We start from the raw sequence: 23258 nt of genomic DNA, 5'->3' as shown, positions 1-23258 counted from the left end.
TTGGTACATTTGGCATAAGCCAGTGACGAATATTACTCATATAATTGAAGAAATAAATAGGGCATATCTAAACATAACCATTTCTACGTTTGGTAGAAAAGGCATATGATGACTTATGCCTGGCCCAAAAGACATAAGTCAAAATAAGTGAAATCAAAAGGGCATAAGTCGTGGATAAAAACGGCATAAGTCAGAACAAGTGAAATCAAAAGGGCATAACTACAGTTCTCTCGTTAAATATTCATAGTAACAAGAATTTTAATGGTTACATGCATTAAGAATGTAATACATATAATACAAAAATACCTTAAATATGTATGAATATAATTAGGGCTCGGAAGTTGTAAGAATTGCATATTTTTCTGTATGATCACAATTTATAGCAGACCTAGCTAGAAATTTGAAGTAGGTATACAATTGCGAGTTGAAAAATTGAAAATTGAAAATGCATATTTTGCATATATATTTACCAATTTTAGCTAAAAAAGTGCATATTTCATTGATTTTATATGCATATTATGCTTATTTTATATTTTTCTAAAAAAATTGATTTTTTTCTTTCTTAACCTGTATATTTCAACTAATATTGAATATAAAACTTAAAATTATCAACGAAGGTATTTATTGTCATCGCCATAGTCAATGACGGAGTTAATAACAGTGATATTGTGACACGCATTTAGTCTATCATGCTAGTATGCCGAAATACTTATTATTTGTAGGGCTCGGAAGTTGTAGGAATTGCATATTGTTCTGTATGATCTCAATTTATAGCAGACCTAGCTAATTAGATAAAAATAGAAATTTGAAGTAGGTATACAATTGCGAGTTAAAACAATTGAAAATGCATATTTCACAAATTTTAGCTAAAAAAGTTCATATTTCATTGATTTTATACGCATATTTAACATTTTTAATGCATATTTTGCAATTTTTCGTGCATATTTGCGTGCATATTTTACATTTTTTAGCTCCTACAACTTCCGAGCCCTACTTATAAGCTACTAATCCTAAATTCGATGTTTATGTATCGAAATATGAATTTTAAAAGTGGTTCGTATCTATACATTGTAAACCAAATATTATTTTTTTCAGATATTGAAAAATAATATGAATGATATCAAAAACAACAAAGTTTCTTTTAACATAGTCCCCATTACAGATAATGATAAACAAATTATGCGGAATTCGTTAAGGCAGTATTTTTTCCGCGATGAACCTTTATGTGCAAGCTTAGGATTAATAAAAGAAAAAGAATCATTAATACAATTTGAACATTTTTGCACTGATTTAATAAAATATGGTGAGTTAATAGATATTAATTAATATCTAATGGCTAATATACATGTATTTATTTTTTATTTTATTATAGCTTTTAAAGGAAAGTTATTATTTTTATAAAATATATATATTATTATCCACTTTGTAGTAAGTTTACCTTAGTGTGAATGTATGATATTAATATGAGCGGGTCCATTTTATTCATCTAAAAATGAGATACCATTTTCTCCAATTAGGAATTAAGAATAAAAATTATGTTTATTTTTACAAATATAATAGTTATTAAAATAGTTATAAGTTTTAACAAATGAACATTTAAAAAAAAATTTACCTTTGAATTATTAATAATTATTATGTACCTATATTTTTTTTATAATTTTACAATATTTCGGCAACGCCTGTTTAAAGAAAAAAAATTTAATATTAGACGGATGAATTATTTTAATTTTGTGTTACTTAGAGATTTCTTCGTTTTCAAATTTAATAATTACATTATAAATTTATATTGATTGATCGTCATTTGTTTTCTCGATACCTATAATATAGTCTTTACATTTTTTTGGAATATGAATACTTCTTATTTTACAATAAATATTTGTTTGAATTTGTTTAACAATATTGAGCCACATATTTTAATATTTAGAGGAAAATGGACATAATTTTAGTACAAAAAATTTTTTTTAGGAAAACTGTGTCTCATTTTTGGAGGAAAATGGACACGCCCACGTTAATGGCTATGGCCATTATTGTATGTACCTATACTTAGTTATACACTTATACCTACAATAGTCAATAATATAATGTCATTGTCATATAATGTGTTAAAGTGTTTTGGTGTTGGGAGATGAAAAATTTAAATAAATGAAAATAGTTCGTCATATAATTATAAATTATAATGTCGGTTTTATACGAGTTATTATGTACCAAATTCGGAATTATGTTCCTCGTTTTATTTCCCAAAGACCGATGGATTTTTTTGGATTACCTATACAACGCTTATGTAACCCAAAAATATGATCACAGAAAAAAATACTTTGTAACAAAAATATATAAACATTATAAACACAGATATATTTAAAGACAATTTAAGTAAAAATTTGGATGGAATTAAATAATATTTTAGATTTTAGTTATTTTTATTGTAATTTAAAAGTGATATCAAAATTCAAAGATGTTTTGAATTTGGCGCAAATAATATGAATACAGTTAGGTAAAAAGTAGCCGAATAATAAGAATTGTGTGTCTATTTTAAATTGAAGTTGATATCATTCATAAGCAATAATACGATTTTTTCTATTTATATATTTATATAGGAGTATCGTTTATGGCAATATCTGCAGAGACAGGTGAAATGATGGGTGCCGCGTTGAATAGCACAGTGTGCAGGAGTAACGAAATAAAACAATACGGTGACGAGAACAAAAGTTCGAAATATAATGATATTATGGTTATCTTAGACAAAGCTGGACGAGAAACTGATGTTTTTGGGCAGTATCCAAACATAGATCGTATGATGGAGTTAAAGATTATTATAGTTAATGAGGAATATAGAGGACTTGGGATTTGCAAAGCCCTCATCAATAAGTCTAAGTACATCAAAAATAATTTGTTCATATAAACATAATAATAATAATTGCAGGACAATATTGATAAACGATTTTAGACATCAATAATATTATTGTTGACTATAAGTACCAATTTTTCATCTATAGATACTTCTCTTTCGCAATGTTTTATTTGTGTTAGTTAAAATTGTTAGTATTATTAATACAATAGTATAAAAACATCATTATGTTATATATTATGTATTCTCAGAGTGCAGTTTAAGTTAGATTATGTATAGGCGATAACTCGTCATTACTTTCAAACTTTTGACAATTAATAAATATCAGTAGGTAGGTAGGTACTCAATAGCTCTTGTCTAGATGAGCAAAGTCTGACAAATTTTTTTAAGCCCCAGTCACCATTATCTTGTTAGTGCCGTTATGATTTCTATCGATTTTAGTTATCAATGTTTCAAAACCCTAAAAATTTTTCACTCAAAATTTTTAGACTCTGAGTGGAACGATGAATGTATTGATTTTACAATGATGTGTGTCTTTTTTTTTTTTTATTTATTTTTTTTTTTTTTTTTTTTTGTGTCTGTGTACACGATAAGTAGTCGAAATAATGCTTCGATTTTCAACTTCAGTATCTTGTTCGATTGGAAAGTGAATATCGTTAGTGCATTGAGGGAGGTCAAATTTAAAATTCTCAGTAATTTTCAAAGCGCTAAGAAAACCCAAGAAAATTAATGAAAACGGGAATTTTACGCAAATCGATTTTTCACAAAATTGAATTTGGTTTTTGGTGTAACTTTAAAAAAAATGACCGTAGATACATGAAATTTTGACTGAATGTTTATATTAGCATTTTCTATACACCATAACATTTTCAAAATATTTTGATTTATTTTGAGCTCTTTACGGACATTGTAATTTTTTTTTAGTTTTTTTTCTAAAAATATCAATAAAATTTTATTTGTTGGATAAAAAAGCTTGAAAATTTAATAAAAGGCTCCTAGTATATTGTTTCAAAAGCAGATGAAAAATATTAAAAATCCTTAATCACAGTTTTTTTTTATAAGCATTTAAAGTTCAAAAATTGACAAAATATGGAAATATCACGAAAGTTAGCAAATTATTTTGAGTATTTAATGGGCTGTATATAGGCATATAGCTATTGTAAATTATAATTTTTAATTTATATATTGGTCATGAATCATGATTAATAATAGCCCCGGCCTTCCAGCAAAAAAAAATATATATTTGACTGTGTATGTGCCCACAATAAGCTACAAGTGTTAAGTGCCGAAGAAAAACACTAAAACATTAGTTTCTAATTATTTATTTAAAAAAATACATACAATTTATATAATGTATTGTCTATACGACCATACCATATTAAAAACAACAATTATCTTACATAACCTCGAAATCGAATTTTTGCACATATCATGTTTTGGCTCTCAACCACAGATTAATAATATTAGGTAAATCATACCCAATTTTCATAAATCGCTGATGTTTGACTTAAGCCATAAGGTATAGTATACATTAGTATATATATATTATAGTGTTATATTGAATTATAACATTGGTATATAACTCTCTCAAACAGGATTTAATGATGCATTTTAATTCATTTTAATTTTAATTTTAACTCGATTAAAAATCCAGGCTGATATGATGCCGTGATGGTAAATGTTATACACATACAATTATATGAATTAAAAAATCTAATAAAAAATACGTATATTCGATATACCTATGGTTATATGGTCAGTACCTACCTATATTATAAATACCTATTCCTTTCATAGCGTGTTTCCATCGTACAACTTTTTTAGAATGTCAATTTATTATATTTGTGTCGAGTGTTACTTCTGGGTAGCTACTCCACTCACGCTATCAAAGCCAATTGTATTCCATCCCATATGCTCATTGTAAATATTATTACAGATCGTATATATTCAAATAAATGTTTAAAAAAAAAAAAAATTATATTTGTATTAATGACCAATTATGAATTGTTAGCGAATCGGTAAAAAACGATATTTTTGTATCATTTACATAATAGGTATATAATATTACATAATAAATACCAAACGAATTTTTTACAATCACGTTACTTATATTATTAAAAATTTAAATATATACCTATTTACCAACATAATACCTATAGTATAATTATATTTAGTTACGAGTATCGTTGTTCTTTTTTACACGAGAATAGAATTTATCGTCTCTGAGATTAATTATGTGAATTTAAAACACTGCAAATATACGCGCGACGGGTATCGACGCAACTCGCACGTGTATATTTTATAATAATAATTCATATTAAGTATCAACAATAATCGGCTAATCATAAAAGCGTGTACACCGAAATCACGACAGTTTGCATATTATATATATATTATATAAGCACACACACACACACTCACACACACACTCATACATATAAATATAGACATATTATAGCGTAGAGTTTTAATCACATTTGCCAAATTCGAATAACAAGTGCGACGTGGGCGCGTGTGTGTGCAACTGACACGCACACACACTCTCACACACACATATTATTTATAGGACATGTGTGTGTGTGTGTGTGTGTGTGTGTGTGTGTAAATAATACGCGTGCGCTTATATTATATGTTAAGGGTGCAGTATAGTATAATTGTGTGTCAAGAGATGAGGAACTATACCGCCACCGCCTCGCCGCCGTGGGTACAACGTCAAAACGTTAAGACTCCCTCGCGCTTCCGCTCGGCCGATCGGAAAACATTAAGCCAATAATATGTGCTCTTTCCGTCACTCTAAACTTATAACACACACACACACACACATCTAAAATATAGACGACAAGTGTGTGCTTGCGCGTTTTGTTTTGCCGTTTTCGTTCGTATATATAAATATATATAGAGACAGACTCACTATATATGTATAATATACACTAATATAAGTATATACCGGTACACATATAATATATTATTGTGTAGTATTCCACGTGTCGAAATAATTATCGCACCGAGGTGCGCTCTTTCGTATGTAAACGAATCGGCTTTAAGAAAACACGTATATCGTATATATCGTCGCGCACTTCACCCACACACACTGCAGAAAAGCACGCATGCAGTGTTTCTAAGAATTAGTCGCGATTTCCTCATATAACATCAGGCTCCTCGAGTCGCTGCAAAGACTTCGGGAGTTTATTTTCTCGCTTGGAGAAACGCACATGGTTTCCCGGAGAATTACATATTATACAATATACCTATACTACAACGGTGTATTATTACACACACAGACACACACATGATACATGTACGTTTCTGTCGTATGTCAGTCGTATTTTATGCCGAGTTCCTAAGTAGGTACATTATGTAATATATATATATAGTCTTAAATCTCTGGCCAACTATAGTAGAATTATACAAAATTTATCATATACGTACGCCGTACACACATAACTGTATTAACTAAATATTGCTACGACGTATTAAGACATATATATTTGAGCTCAACACATATGCTGCTGCAGAGTTTACACAGTTTTAAATAAAACGAGCTTGTGCTCAAAAATATTTTTCTGCAAAACGACCCCTGCAAGTCCCCAATTACATAGTTGTAAATAATTATTATTCGTAATCAATAATATAAATACACGAACATGTTCAGTGGGACCCATTATCTTCTTGAAGAATAAATAAATATAAAAATAATTATTTGTATTATACGTATATATTATATGCGATATGTTGTATGTTTGTGAGACGACCAGAAAACACCAGATGTCATCATCTTAATATCCTATAAGTTACTATATATAAAATTATGAATGTGGATTTTAATAGAAAACAATAAATTCAATTTTCTGAGTGTAATTTAAATTTATAGTACCTAGATAATTACCAAAACGCGAATAGACATGACGTGAAGAAGTGTCTTGGTGATGCGGGGTCAAAACCCCTTCGTTTTGTTCATACACAAAACATAAAAAAATTAGGGCGATATTTAGTATAGGTCCTATAGGGAACAAATATTTTAATCCGACACTGAGTAAGATAATACCAATACGTTTTATCGCATAAAAATATTTTTAAAGTATTAGCTTACAAAAAAAATAAATAAATATTACAAAAAGGTGTACAATGTACATATTATAATAGTTTTATACTTAGGGTCCCGGTGCCAATTTAAAATTTTCCACAGTTCTCTAAAATTTGAAAATTAAATTTTATATTTTAGTTGCCACCTCAATTATAATTTATAAGATTTTTTCACTAATCTACTACCCGATACCTATTTAGGGGGGGAGGTTGATAGGGTGTATTATATCGAAAAAAAATGACTTTACGGGAATAACTCTCAAGCTTTGTAGAATTGTCAGATTTTGATGACTATTTTTTTATCTGAAAGAAGAAGACTTTCTACAGCCCACATCGATCTCTGATTTTGTATTTTATTTCAAATAATAAATTGTATTAAAAAAATTGAAAAAAATGCTTTATCTTGTAATTTTTAGACATATTATACAGTTTGAGAATAAAATATTGAAAAACAGAAATCGACGCGGGCTGTAGAATATTTCTCCCCAGCAATTGAAAAAAAAAATATGAAATTTGGTTGATTCGACAAGGCGGTATCGTTATTCTCACAGAGTGTATTTTTGAGGACAAAATGGCATCGGCATCGGGTGCCTCAATCTAATTTGTATAATAAATAATAATATAAACCAAAATGTATTTTAACTAAAATTTAAAAGTAAGTTAAAATTTCACGTTTTGTCAATAAAAATAAAAAAATATAATATTTCATATAAGTATACGTGATATAGATAGTAATATATTATAGTTTAATAGTATTGACTGCAGTCAACAAAATATTAAAACTAATAGCGTATTATTTTTTTCAAATTTAAGTGAAAACATGTTAATAATAAAATTAATAATAAATAACAGAAGCTACCTATAGGTAGTAATTTTAAAAACTTCGTTGATTAGTATATTATTTGTATGTTCTGCAATCACATACTAGACAAATTCTGATAAAATAAAAATATAGTAAAACGATTTTACGTTTTAAAATGATACTATCTTTTGACAGTCAGCTCTGATGGTGAGTTCGTCAGGGTTAAACGTATTTTATAAATGTATAATATATACAGTACACAGCATACAGTGTGTTCAGCATCCCCTCGTTGCTATACATCAGATATAATTGCATTTGTACACACTTTAATAAACGGCGAAGGAACATAATATATTATATAGTCGAGGGAGAATATTAAGCCGAATACAATTCAAATATAACCAGAGTTAATACAATATAAAGATTTATGTTTACGATTAAAAAAATAAAAATCTAGCACAATTTAGATACATTTACATTAAACAGTTAAATTATATTTTTTTATCAAAAATCTATAAATATAATTAAAATATATTTGAAATTATTTTTTAAACGTTTAGATTTAATTATATCAAATTGTAATTTATTAAATTTTTTTGTAGCAAGCAATAATATAAAATTCATTTCATTTATTCATATTTTTTCTGTTTGAATTTTGTAGTTTAAATTATAAACAAATATAGCAAATAATATGTACCTATATAATAGATTTTAATCGAAGCCCGAAAGCCATCTAAGCATAATTATGACAATCGGTGGACAAGGTCAAAAGTATTCTAAGACAATTTAGTCGAGATCTGATTAGATAGGTAGGTACTGAAAAGCATTTTCGCATGTAGACATGTAAGTAAGCTACTCGATCGTGTTGATTCCTCCATTACGAGTCTAATGCGACTGAGATCATCTGGCTAGCTCCTATTGAGAGTTGCAACTATACTACTTTATACGATAATTTATGTTAAGTACCTATACTTTATTAATTATGTTGGGAACGAAATCCATATTTACATATTGTATTCTTACTATTAAATTAACCTAAGACTTTAAAATGTTTATAAACTCATATCACTTGAATTATCATTGTTTGAAAGTTATAAATTGAATTAACCATTTTAGAATTTAACCATGCAGATTAAATGCGATTGCTTCATAATACCTATATATATATATATGCACATAATATCACAAGTGCAGCAGATTTGTACTATACAATATACATATACCTATCTACATATTAACATTTCGTTGTAATTTAATTAGACTCATTTGTCATTAATCATGAATTACATTTAAAATAAACCATTACTTAGTAACGTATACATCCGTATAATATAGGTATACAATACGTCAATATACTGCTTAGTTTATACTAAGGATTTCCCTACTGACTTATCAAACGCATAGACCTATATGCATTTCAGGTAGATATATGTCATATTTATAGACTTATAGTAAATCAATTTGGTAACTATGAATTAAATCTACAACTTACTAAAATTATTTGTTTGGCTTCAATTACATGGCCAGATTAATTTGTAATTACCATAAACACAACATAATGCACATAAACGACAAACAAACTACAACACATTTAATTAAATTAGAAGATCTAATATAATTTTAGAATTAATTTATAGTTTTGACTTTTTTGAGTGAGTCCCTAATATTATGTTGTTGTTTTCTCCTTTTAGTCTTTAGAGTTAAGAGCTTAATTGATCGTTTAGTATGGATCGGTATATTTTGACTGAAAAGTCATTGCGTCTGATTATAAATGAGAGAGTAAAGTTGGTCGAATAAAATATTCTGCTCGGTGAAGTATCAATGACAATATCATGAATATAGTTCTTGCCATGCTCACTTTCCAAGACGTCTTTTGACATTTTTCAGAATGTGCCATTTTAGGTTCTGAGCGTAGCATAGTTAAAATGGTCTGATTTTCGACATCAACATCTTTTCTGATAGAAAAGTGAATCTAGTTGGTGCATTCGGGACGTTTAAAATTCCCAGTAGGTTTTAAAAGCTTCAGGGGGGAGGATGAAGGAATAATGGATATTTTTACTCAAAACAGTCAAAACCAATTTTGAAAAAATCGATTTAATTTTTTTAGTACAACTCGAAAATTAATAACCCTGGACAATTTCCATTTTTACCAATTGTTTATATTATCATTTTCCATGTAACGTAACATTTTATAGCCATGAGAAATTATCAAATTTTGTAAAAAAAAACGTTTTATTTAATGTCGATCAATAATGATTCACTGTGTGAATTGCTTGTAAATGTAATGCAAAGTTTTTGCTAAGTTTATTTGATATTAGTTCAGAAATATTAAAGATACATATTATATATATAGGCATGATTATTTTTTAAATAGATTATAAGTTCAAAATTAATCAAAATCCCAAAAAATATTTTTATAGATAACATTAGGAATTTGAATAGAAGATTCCCAACAAGTTTTTCTACCTTTATAAAAAAAAAATAGTTTACCGAGAAGTATCATGAATTTTTTTTTTGAGTGTTTGATTTACAATTTTTTTCAATATTTGATATTCAGCGATCTTTAATTATTACATTTGATTATTTATACATGTATGATAAAATGATACACCGTCTCCGCTCAGAATCGTTTTTCGTATGTAATGATTTATCATTGAATTCAATCTAACACATCCATTAAAATGAGTAATGATATACTCGACAACTACTGTACAACGGAGTGGTACCCACTTGTCCACCTTTAAACTTTTTTTTTACCCTTTTAAGTTTATTTGTGAAAGAGATAATAAATTTCAATAATTTTGCCATATTGTTGCCATTATTGGCATGCAGTGGTGCGTTGAACTCATTTTTGGTGAGAAGCAAAAATGGATACAAGGTACCCACCAACCTTGATGCTTATAATGGCAATTCAAACTCAGCAAAAAGTTTAAATTAAAAAATTACAAAATATGCGTACATTTGTAACGATTTGTATAATCGGATATGATATTTCTACGATATATCTAGTCACTTAGGTGGCTAGGTATTTTGTGACAGGGGGACCATCCACCAACCAACAATTTTGAAGGAGCAATTGCTCCAAAATAATACCTTTGACACACTTCTGATTGGCATTATAATTTTTGACACCTACTTTATTTATCGGTATGGTGATAATTTTTGGATTAGGGGTAGTTCTTGTCACGAAATATTCTGCATATATCTAATATTATTTCGTACATTTTCTCTATAATGTAATCTGTATACTCTATATCTCAATATTTGTAGACCTATTCATCGCGTCGAACAGTGTTTAATGTTATACTGACATATTTCTGTTGTCAACATATTGAATAGTTACGGTAATACAGAAACCAACATATTTAATGATTATTAGGTACCTACTATTATTGGTATTAATGTGTTTATATATATATAATTTATTTTGAACTCAAATCGAATAACATTTACGTCTATACATAATACATTTATACACTCACTCTTATATAATATAATATACTTATGTTGACCGTTCCCGATATACATTTGTCAGCTCCCCTTCTATTGTTCTGACTATATGCACTGATTTAAACAATCGCGGTCCGATACCGTTTATATGGGGTCCTTATATTATATGCTATGAGAATATCTATAACGAAAATACCAATAAATACATATTTTATTGATTGACAGCTATAGTTAGAGGTCACCTGTGGTGGCATTCAAAATACCCACAATTGTGTGAAATATATGAAAACGTAAAACCGCATATCAAATGGTAATAACAGTATGATATTTTGAATCCGACATGCAATGTATTTACATAATTCAATTAGAAAACACTTAATAGATTTAATTTAAAACCTATATTCGAACAATGGTTAAGAAAATAAACGGTAATCATATTCATTAGTAATCCTGGGGCTCGGATTTATATGGATTAAACACATCAGAATACCTATGTAAGTACCTATTTATCAAATGAACTGATCTAAATAGTTTACTGATGATAAAATTTAAAAAATACAAAGTATATTACATTTAACTAGGATTTAATTAGGTATATAAGTATCAGTTATAAATATTTGTTTATTTATAAATGAGAAAAAATTTGAATTTTTTTAAATAGTACCTACTTAAATGATATGTTTAGTGTTCATATTGGTTGCAATAAGATAATATCTTATAATTAATTAATATTATTTATTAATATTATTGTATTATATAAATATATAAATTTTAAAAGTTGAATGATCTATGATAAAAATAAATAAAAATAAAATAAAATAAAAATAGATCTGACTAAAGAACGCTCGGCTTCAATGGATGTGATTAGTGCATATTTTATAATGTCTGAAGGTGTTAGTTCAATTTATGCCTTAGGCCTTTATAGTTTTAAAATCAAGAAATATTAATAGGTTCATTAGTATAACCGAGCAGTTGCAAATCCTTAAAAATGTTGAACTATTCTTCACAAATCAAAATATATTACAATAAAATTGAAATGTATATAAACTTTAATGGAAACAAAATATTTACATTAAACAAACTCGAGGATTTGTAATACATTATTGTATATAGTATTGTATTGTATTTAAATTTTACTCATCACACATTGCTGTTAAAAAAATGTGTGCATCTCTAATACAATAGGTACTGTTTGAAAATATCCTATATTATAATTTTTAATAGGGAGGTTAATTTGTATTTTTTACATAATATATGAATATCTTTATAATATTCCCTAGTAATTTCAATAAAAATTAAATTTCTTGCACTTTTATTAGTAGGTTGTAGGTACCTATAGGTGGTATACGGCACATGAACCTCGCAGGCGCAAAATATAACCTAAGATATAATATACATGTATATTAGCAAATAACACATATTATATATAATATGTATTACTATTAGAGTATTACATAATATATGTATTGGAAGTGTGCGAACATAACTATATATATTTCATTTTAGAAGAATTGGATTGCTATATATAATACCTACATACATAATACAGTTATATTGAACTATTGTATCATGGTTGGGCTCACTTAAGGTTTTATATTTTGTACCAATTTTTATTTCTATAAATAAAAAATTTAATTTTCAACACAGACTCGAATATGCCATGCGTATAAGTATACAAGACTCAGTAAAGGATCTCATTTTATTCATGCACCGGTGCAATTCTTCACAACAGCTTAACAACTATATAACAAGTATCCGTCTATATGCCTTTTTACACAACACTAACAATACACACTCACTGTATAACAATATCGTGATACACGTACTTAAAAGCAGTTTTTCAAAAACACACGGTTTTTAAATATTCTTGGCGAAAAAAAATGTACCCGCCTACGCAAGAGATCAGGTGGAATATACCACGTCACTATATGTACACGTATTACGTAGGCTATACGACAAATGAACATTTTTTTTTCTCAAATAATCCGCTTAAATATTTTCGACAAATATATTTTTTGCAACACGATGTAGGTAAAGATAAAAAGGGCACCGTTCGTTTTATACATTTCAGAACATTTTTATTGTATTAGGTAACTGCAATTCAACATAACATAGTACATAATACTAAAATACTTTAAACCTTATAAGATTATAAAATATTTATTTTCTAATAAATCACAATAAAGCATACCTACCTACTTATGTGTTTGCTTACATAATATGCCTAATATATTTTTAAATAACACAAATGTTAACAGAATAAATTTCAGTATTTAATATAATATTAGGTGTGCCTGTGATAGATGGATTGACACTTGGCTAGATACAAGTGTACACTGTACAGTGTTGTTATTGTAGATAATATAATAGTTACAGCTCACCACAAACAATAAAAAACATTTAATGTATAAGATAATTTGAATTAAATTGTAAAACCTACTTACAATACCTATGGTTTTCTTATGAAATATTAAAACCAAATATGACTTAGACAACAACGCTCAACGTGGTACATAATGAAAAACATTGAAGTTATAGTGCAGTCGCGCATTTAACTATATATTATATACCAATAGTATATCAGTATAACATATAAATTTTAATTAAATTTCTGTACATTCTATACGTATAATGTGCCAGATAATTTGACATTTTATCGTTAGTCATAAATATTTTAACAATTATTATTGTACATATAAATATATAATACCAACCTATATTCAAAATAAAAATTGGACTTTATTCCTATAGAATAAAGATGTTGATAATATATCTGCCATACAGAAATAATATATCCCTTCTGTACTAACGGTTTTGCCTATTGGTATTACAAATAATTAGTCCAAATCAGCTGCTATACAAATAAAATAAACTTCCTGGTATCATCTGTACCTACGTACGCGCGTATGCCAATATAGCAAACGAATAATATTTCAGATTCAATTTAAAAACAACAATATAGATAGGTATTTGGCATGTATATTTATCATTTATATTAACTGAAATTCCACGACAAGGAAAAAATTACAATAGAATAACTGCAAGACGTCTGTAGGTTATTTAGACGAGAGGCGTTGACCCTCGTGAAACTTTTGAATGAATAATGTTTCGAAATTCATTTTTCACAAACGTTTATATTATACATTATATTTAAAAAAAAAAAAAAAAAACATAATACCTATATATAAGTGTCTCCCGAACATAATTATTGTTTGAGCACGGGTGCGCCCAGAATACAGAAGATTTTACGAAGACATGTGTTTTTTTTATGTTCCTATATACGTCTTATACCTATACGTATATATTTTTTTGGTCATAAACTCGCGACGAATAACAACTCAAGAGGCGTAAAAAAAAACAGAACAGATATCAAATGAATAGAATTCTTTAAGACTGCGCGCGTATTACCGGCGCAAAAGAGCTGAGGAGGGGAAAATAATATATATTTTTATTCGACGTCCTGCAGTGCGACATTCGCGCATTGTCCGCTGTACGAGGGTGCAGACAATTTGTCCCTATATATACTTACTTATACGCATAATATATACCATTGATACGAACATTATTTGAGTGTTCGCGCGGGGGAGGTTCATAAAAATCGTAAAATAGGTGTCAACTACAAAAAGAAATTGTCGGGTATTCGGGCGAGACCGAGAGTGATTTATGGAAACTATATTTTAACGTTTTTCGATACGATCATTTGGTTACCAAAAATGTGCGCAAGTCCGTTTTTGACAATTTAAAATAAAAATGTGATGGGTACAAAAATGTTTCAATGCTTAGATACCTACAGCGGCTACAGGTTGCAAATTTTCAAATTTAATAACCGCAGTCTTGCAATTTTCTCTGTTTCAGACATTGCCAATCATATAATATTATATTATTATACTAGCTATTTAGTAGCTCTTATTTAGAATAAAAATTTTATAAATATATAAAAACAAAAATCATTTATATAAATAATTATTATAATAATTTTAAAGTTTTAAACCCTAATATTTTGCAGCCACTTTCATCTTATTATCCGTGGGTTTCGTTCATGCGACGGAAGCATAATTTCCTTTAATTTGGTTCAAATAAATTTAATACATAATCACAAGACACAATGTTTGTATACTGTCTGATATTGAATTTACTTATAAGTACTTACGTGGCCACGTGGGGTACGTCCGCGATTCACAATATAATACGACAATACGTATACACTATGGATATTATAATACATAAGTATGTTATAGATAAAAATAATAATGTTTCTTATACTCTAATATAACTTACATTAGTATATTTATAAATGAATTATACATTACTACTCTAGGTACCTATTTATATTAAGTTGAATATACAATCCGGCGATTGTATTCATAAATCGTACAGTATACCGGGGGAATATTTTAAGGGTAAACGCCAATATAAATAATTAAAACTTTTTAGCAACATTTTTTTACATAATTTATGGTCACTAAAAAACAAAAATGTTTACATTTTTCTAGTTATGATTTTTTAATTGATTTACTTATTTGAATGATATAACATACATTTTTAATTTCATATTCTTGAGCAAAATCGGATTCCAAACGAGTTGTTAATTAATTATAACTTTTAAGTTTTTAAATTTCAAAGTCTAGATGAACGGAGTAGTGGACACTGTATACTTACACAGAGTTCTCCTGTGCCACCTCACTGATTTAAACTTTAAATACATAAACCAAAAACGATAAAACTTTTTGAGAAAATGAGTGTTTACCTTTAAAATAATCATACCTGCAAGTAAATAATACTATTATATGTTTTATGTTTATACCTAGGTATATTATCAAATTAGTACAGTGTTATTCGATTAACTATCTAATAACTATCTATAAACGTATGTCAAATAATAGAAATATGGGCATATCGCATTGTATGGCCGGAAGTTATATGCACTGCAAAAAGAACAAGCCTGCAGGAGTTTGAGGCGTCCTCTTGAGATATCCGTTATACGCGGATATAAAACAAATTAAAAAACCATTTCGAGTGTATATTATATACAAATACAATAAATCATCCCCTAATACAATACATATATAAAACATATAGTTCAAAACTATTAACAGAGTACAAGCCGCGGCCATTAGGTGCATTACGTACCCACGTCATATTATTATATTGTTATCAATACGTACGAAAACGCCACTGGGGAGAACAAAAAGAAAGAAAAAAAAAGTCTTTAAGTCAATTGTTTATTACCGCGCACCTCCAAACAATTGTCGTAAATCGTATTTGGACGTGAGAAGTCAGACGAACATGCAATTATTGTAACCGAAGCCAGAATTAGGTAGGCGAAAAAAAACATTCAGACAATAATAGTAATCGGTACTAAAAAAATATTATTATATATATATATAAACATAAAAAAAAATCGCGAATCTGTCATGCTGATGTGAACTGATGGAATGAACCGCCTGTAGACAAGGCGCACAAAGGCCTCTTTCATTTATCGGCAAACTCCCGCAGTCAAATGCCATGCGGACAATAGGACCTATAGTGCGCTTTGTCGAAATCAACGAAGACGCGTACGGCACCGTATGCAGCGTTGAAGTGCGTATAATATATTTTCCGCGCAAACCGTTCTCGTAATGACATAATAATACCGGAACTAAATTATTATTATTACAGGCACCTACTCAAATGCGATATGATCATTAAAGAATATATTATTTTAATGGAAAAATCAAAAAAATTAATTTTCCGATCAACTTTCTGAGCCAACACCGCAGCGGTCTCTTAAAAAATTATTCAGTGACCCGTGATGGTTACATTCATTTTTAGTGAACCAATTAAGATTATTATTTTTTTGATTCAGCCCGACATTGATAATGATTTAAATTATGTCAAAAACAAATATCAAATCGCCAAACGAGATAATTTTGAAATATATTTGATGCAAATAATAACGAAAAGCTATATTTCTTTTAAATATTTTTAAAAATACCTAATGGTCTAATTATAAAAAATTAAATTAAATTAAAAACATATTTTCTGAAAAACATGTAAGACACCTAAATAGATAATTATAATGGTACATGTACTTGTTTTAGTAAATTATATTATGTACTATATTAAGTATATTTTAAGTATATATATTATATTACATTCTTAATACTATTGTATTTAAATGTGTTTTTGGTTACAAAAGCGTTAAGTTAATTATATTGTTCCATTAAAGTTTTCAAAAAAAAAAAAATAATTAACATAAATGTAATTATATTCTTTAGTCTCTTATCTCTATGAAAAATAATTTTAATTTAAAGAGTAGTTTTTAAAATATGTATTTGCATTTTGGGCGTTATTTTAAGCTTTTTCATTTTTGAAAGATGTTAGCTATAATATCATATACCTATATTATACAAAGCGGTTTTTTCTTTTACTGTTCAACGTTTTATTATTTTTCTTCTTAGAACATTATTTATTTATTATATTTTTTTTCTTCCTATTCATTCATATCACTTAAATGTTCAGAAACGTTATGACAAAAAATACATAAATAAAAAAGATTCATACTTTGTACAAATTTAATCTTCTGTCGTCGGTGCGCGGCTAGGAAACTTTTATTACAAACACGTTTGTATATAATATGCATATACACACACAAAATGCATTTTCACTTTTTTTTTCTCTCTTATTTTTTTCGTTTTAAATTGAATTCCCGGCTCTTATCATCGAGGTAACGAAACTTCCGACTTAATTGAAAAAGTTATCCGCGAAATATAATTCACGGCGGTATACACGTATTATACGTATATATATATATATATAAGTACAATGTACATGTAATATATAATTTACACTATTTACGTAAACTGTAAAGGATGCAATATTTAGGTGGCAGGTGCTATTATATATATTATACACACATATATATATATTATATATACACGTATACAATGTATTATTATAATATTCCGTTTTGCATTCGGTTGGCACGGTCGTCGTCGCGGTATACCGCGCGTTATATGATATATATTTGGGTACATACCTACAGAGTGTTATCTATACGACGAACGGTCGTCGCGTTGGCCGCAGAAGCGTTTATGAACATAATATATTATTGCAGTTATGCACACGACAATATCATAATAATTTATTTACGAACACAAAATACAAACCAACACGCCATTACATATTATACTATATAAGTAGGTACATATTGTATAATATTCTATTTCAAATTAAGTCCTTAGCCTCGAGCCTAAAACCCGCGATGTCGTATACACGCACTTCTTCGCGGCCGGCGGACATGATAATATTTTATACTCGTCATATAGCTGAGTACATCGAGTATAATATAGCCAAGTACAATAGCTCAGTATAGCGAGTATATCTCAGTATAGCTCAGTTTAGCGAAAGTGTCTAAGCTGAGTATAACAGTATAGGGCTCGGGACGTAATGCACATGAGAATTACTAAATAATGCGAGTACGTATGCGCTTATAATATCTACAAAATATATGCTTTCAAAAATATACGTACTTATTTTTTTTACTCACAATTTTCATAAATACAAATATTTTTATATTTTATTGTTTGAACTATATATTTATTAATAAAAATGGGAAATTATATTCAACTAGGGATTTGAAGACACGATGATACAATACTATACCAAGTGAAAACTTCCAAAATAAATATACATTTTATAAAGAATTATTTTTTTCTTACTGTCAAATTTACAAATTTTGTTATAAACATACCATTATCATGCTCCAAAAAAATGCACTATAGACTATGTTTTTGCGTAGTGTCGTGGAATTAATTTCAAGCTCACTTAAGAATAATTAATCTTATAGCCCAAAAAAAAAAAAAAAAACACGCAATCGCAACAACTTCCAAGCCTAATAATAGCTCAGTATAGAGAGTATTATATAGCTACCGTAGCTATAACATATGTACATATATATGTATTTAGATACCTATACGCATGTATAACATAATATTATTTAGAAATATCTAAGCGTGGCGACAGTAGTATATGCGTTGTTTAAGCCGTTTACCGCACCGGCGACGCCCAGTAATGCCCACCGATTCCGGAACCCTTAATTAAACCCTGCACGGACCCCGGCCGGGTATTCCCATGGACCCCGTTGCATTGTGTCAGGTATATATTATTATTACACGCATTTCCCTACCCCCAACCCTCGCAACACACAAGCACGTTGCTGCGCGCGACCGATAATGGCACACAACACACACGCATGTACGGCTAAATACACCCCCCGTACACACACGCCAGTATTATTGTGCACGTTTATTATATATGTATAATCGCCGCAGATAACATCAAACTCGGTATCGACACGACCCCTTTGACTTGGCGCGGACGCAGCTTGATACAAACCATTATCTTTGTTTGCGCCGTGTGTACGTATAATATATAATATTGTGTATAATAATGACCCCGGGAACGAGCGGTTCTTTCTTTATTTCGGTATATTATATTTTGATTTTTTTCTTCCGCAGAGTCTGAGAAACATATGTAGATCACCCATATATATATATATAATATACGGCTATATATGTGTATAGGTATAGGTACACTTCAATAATATTTTATATACACACGACACACCTATACCTATATATAGGTGCATACTATACATAATATTATATTGTATTATTGTTTGCACAAGATCTAAAATATACAAGCTGCAGCAGCTGTTTGTTGTAACGAGACGACAAATAATGATGGATATATGCAAGCCGTACATGCATATTTTGCTGAGCGAGATGACGACTTTTTTCTGTGAGAAATACGATATAATAATATAGGTATGTATAGGTAATATAGGTACATCAACGAGCTGGTGTATGTCGCATACGATTCTATACCGTTGACTGCATGTCGTATATCAGTATAATATGGTAATATAATAGTTAGGTTAATGTGCAGGTATTATATTGTGGGCTGACCTGGCTGAGGAGAGATCGAACCCCGAAAAGTCGACATTAAATATAAATGGAGTTTTAAAATACAACATAATATCGACTTCTAATTTTAATTCCACGGATTATTTTTTTTTCAAATTGACCAGAAAACCCAATTTATGATAATTATAATAACTAACTTTTGGTATTTTAGTCACCTCAGCTATTGTCAAAAACTAATTTATCTATTGGCTATTGGCTATTTTTTATTTTTATTTTTATTTATTTTATAAATGCCTATATAATGGATAGAGAGGCCAATAGTTCTATAGTATAGGTACAGCAATAAGTAAGTATAAGCTTACGTGATATAGATTAAATAAAACACATTTATAATTTAGGACATAGAAAATTAAAATAATAAAGCTTACACAAATAAACTTCTGACATCACATATAAAACAATATAAGATAATTCAATAACTTTACACTATTAAAACTCCCTAAAATGTGTAAGGTGTTCGTTACCCCGACGCATCACGCACAGCCAATCGGTTGGTTTCTACAACAGTTGTTGGCAATGTAATAATGTATTACATTTAATGCAAATAGTATACATTTTCAGTACCTATAACATTTTAATAGTATTATTATATCTATGAACATATTCTGATAAATATTTGAATATGTACGTATAATAATATATATTATATAATAGGTACATAAAGAATTTATTTGCCTTTTCTTTTTAGTTTTTAGCATCATATGTACTTATGTAAATCACTTATGTATAATGACGTATATATTAATGATAAACACTAATATGAATAATTTGTATTAATTATTAATATTTATAAAAAAATAAATGGCAATATAATAGTAAACATTTTATATTCATATATTTTTGTTATAAACCATTTGGCATACGTTTTAACTCGTTAATTTAAATGTGTAAAAAGGGTTTACACAACGCATTTTATGTCTACACACGTTCTATACTTAAACTCATATATACTCATATTATACTCGTATCCGTATGATGAATTCATATAGTACGTATTATAATTTATAATAAACTAAATTATCTTAACTAAATAAATATATTATACGAACGGTTATCTACGGGTACACGAGTGTGTGGGGTACCTGTGTCGTTATATATATATGCGTGTAAAGATAATAATAAATAAATAATAGGTGAGAAACAGCGAGTAGGTGGTTTGGGGAGAAGATGTATGGGCTTTTAATAATGATTCGTGCTTATCGAGGTGTGCGTTTATGTAATGGACCATGAGTGCCGCAGTAGTTACACGTATTTATACACGATGAAAAGCGCGTCGCATATAACCTGGACCGTATTTATGCAAAATAAAACAATAACTTTCCGGTTGAAAAAGCATTTGAACCGGTCAAAGGGTTGTTGTTGCGTTTTTTTGCCCATCCCGTTTCCAGTCTCACTCGCTCCTCGTTGCTCTCCCCCCCCCCCCCGGCCATCTCTTTTTACGTACAATATATAATATCTCTCTCCGTCCCTCTCTCGGTCGTATACGAGTATGTATGTATGTATGCATGTATAAAATATACGCGTATATACATATATTACATGATTATCAACGGTTACCCCTTTCATTCAAAACACATGAGCTAAACGGTTGTTGTTTTTCATCATTTTATATACGCGCACATACATATTATAATAATAATGTAACGTGCGGCCCTGTGTATATACGCGCAATGAAAGGGACGTAGGTACCCGGTTTATCTGCTGGAATGGAAAAGTCATTCGACGAAATTTATTAATATTCAGGGACGCATAAAAGAGGCTGTTTGTATACGGTGTTTCGTCAAAATGACACGTGGAGGCAGGGAGAAGTTTGTTCTTCGGTGAAAAAAAAATATATATAAATATATATGTTTATATTTATCTCATACACAGATTTCATCTGCAGCGAACATATAAAAATCGGTTTATCTTGCTGCTACATGCTAAATGAATTTCATAAAATGTCAACTGAAAAAATAAACCAAACGACAACACTGATTACATCTGCAAGCACCTACGCACATTATAATGTGTATAAATATTTACATAATATTTTGAAAGCTTAAAAATAATTTTATTATTTTGCGAAATAATTTGTTTTGCAGAAATACAAATTGTCGGTAATTTAATATTTGAATTGAGATAATAATAATAATAATAATAATAACATGTTATTATGTTAATATACAGCATCGATTTTATGGGTACGTCTATATTTATTGTCTTATATATACATATATGCGCTGTGGATAAATTCTCGTGATTGTTCCAACGAAAATAATAGAACAAAATAAATTAACCAAAAAAAAAATTATATAAAATTATAACAATAATACCTAAATTCTAATTTTTTTTTTTTTGAATTTGGTGACTTATTGTTCATATACATATGCATATTACGTTGATAGTACAAAAAAATATTTTTGCTCCCGTATAATTTTATCTCATTATAGCATATTATTATTTGTATAGCTTAATACGATTATCCAACTATATTGTTCCCTATACCTGCATATATCGCTATATTTTATTCTGTTTTGCAATATTAATTTGCACTGAAGAATATCGAATATTAGTACCTATACCTATATATTACTATTATTTAACAACTATATATATTCACGTAACAGAGACTACGATGTGTGAAAGAACACACCCTCTCGAGTACCATTACCCGTGTGGTGCTAATTTTGGTAAACTGACGGATGTAAAGATAATTATTAAAATCTCCGCACTCCCAAAACGGATCCCTCTTTGTATTATTATCGTCCTTCCCCCGGGTGACATAAGCGGTTACGAACAGTTCACTAGTTCCCACCCCAACCGAATAATAAAAGCTTTGGGACAAGGAAAAATCGATTATTATTATTTGCAGACACGTAGTTAGTTTAGGTTATGATTTTCTGCACACCATACTTTTTCCATAACAATAATATTATTCCATAAAATCACACGCATAACATTTTCATTTGTAATATATCTGCCATGCTACGTGTGTATAATGACCCAATAAAATATCTATGTCATTACGTACACACGGTACTATTGTGCATGTTAAATTTAGTCATAAGGTTGTTATAGTATACAGTGGATTTTATTCATTTTTATAACTTTAATGATGCTTTACTTTTAA

At 28.8% G+C, this 23258-nt stretch overlaps 1 protein-coding gene across 1 annotated transcript; it reads left to right on the top strand.

Moving 5' to 3' along the window:
- Positions 1-1057: 1057 nt before the first annotated feature.
- LOC100572452 (dopamine N-acetyltransferase-like) lies at positions 1058-21956 on the top strand (the record flags this gene model as incomplete). Its single annotated transcript, NM_001326676.1, is given in 7 exon segments — positions 1058-1303; positions 2595-2869; positions 6405-6416; positions 12688-12702; positions 12704-12706; positions 15328-15338; positions 21945-21956. Coding segments are annotated over 7 exon segments (521 nt in total), but the record flags the coding sequence as incomplete, so codon positions are not given.
- Between the last annotated feature and the right edge of the window lie 1302 nt (positions 21957-23258).

This window comes from Acyrthosiphon pisum, chromosome A1, assembly GCF_005508785.2.
Source record: "Acyrthosiphon pisum isolate AL4f chromosome A1, pea_aphid_22Mar2018_4r6ur, whole genome shotgun sequence".
NCBI lineage: Eukaryota > Metazoa > Arthropoda > Insecta > Hemiptera > Aphididae > Acyrthosiphon > Acyrthosiphon pisum.
The sequence above is the reverse complement of the archived record's forward strand: the minus strand, read 5'-3'. Positions and strand labels throughout refer to the sequence as shown.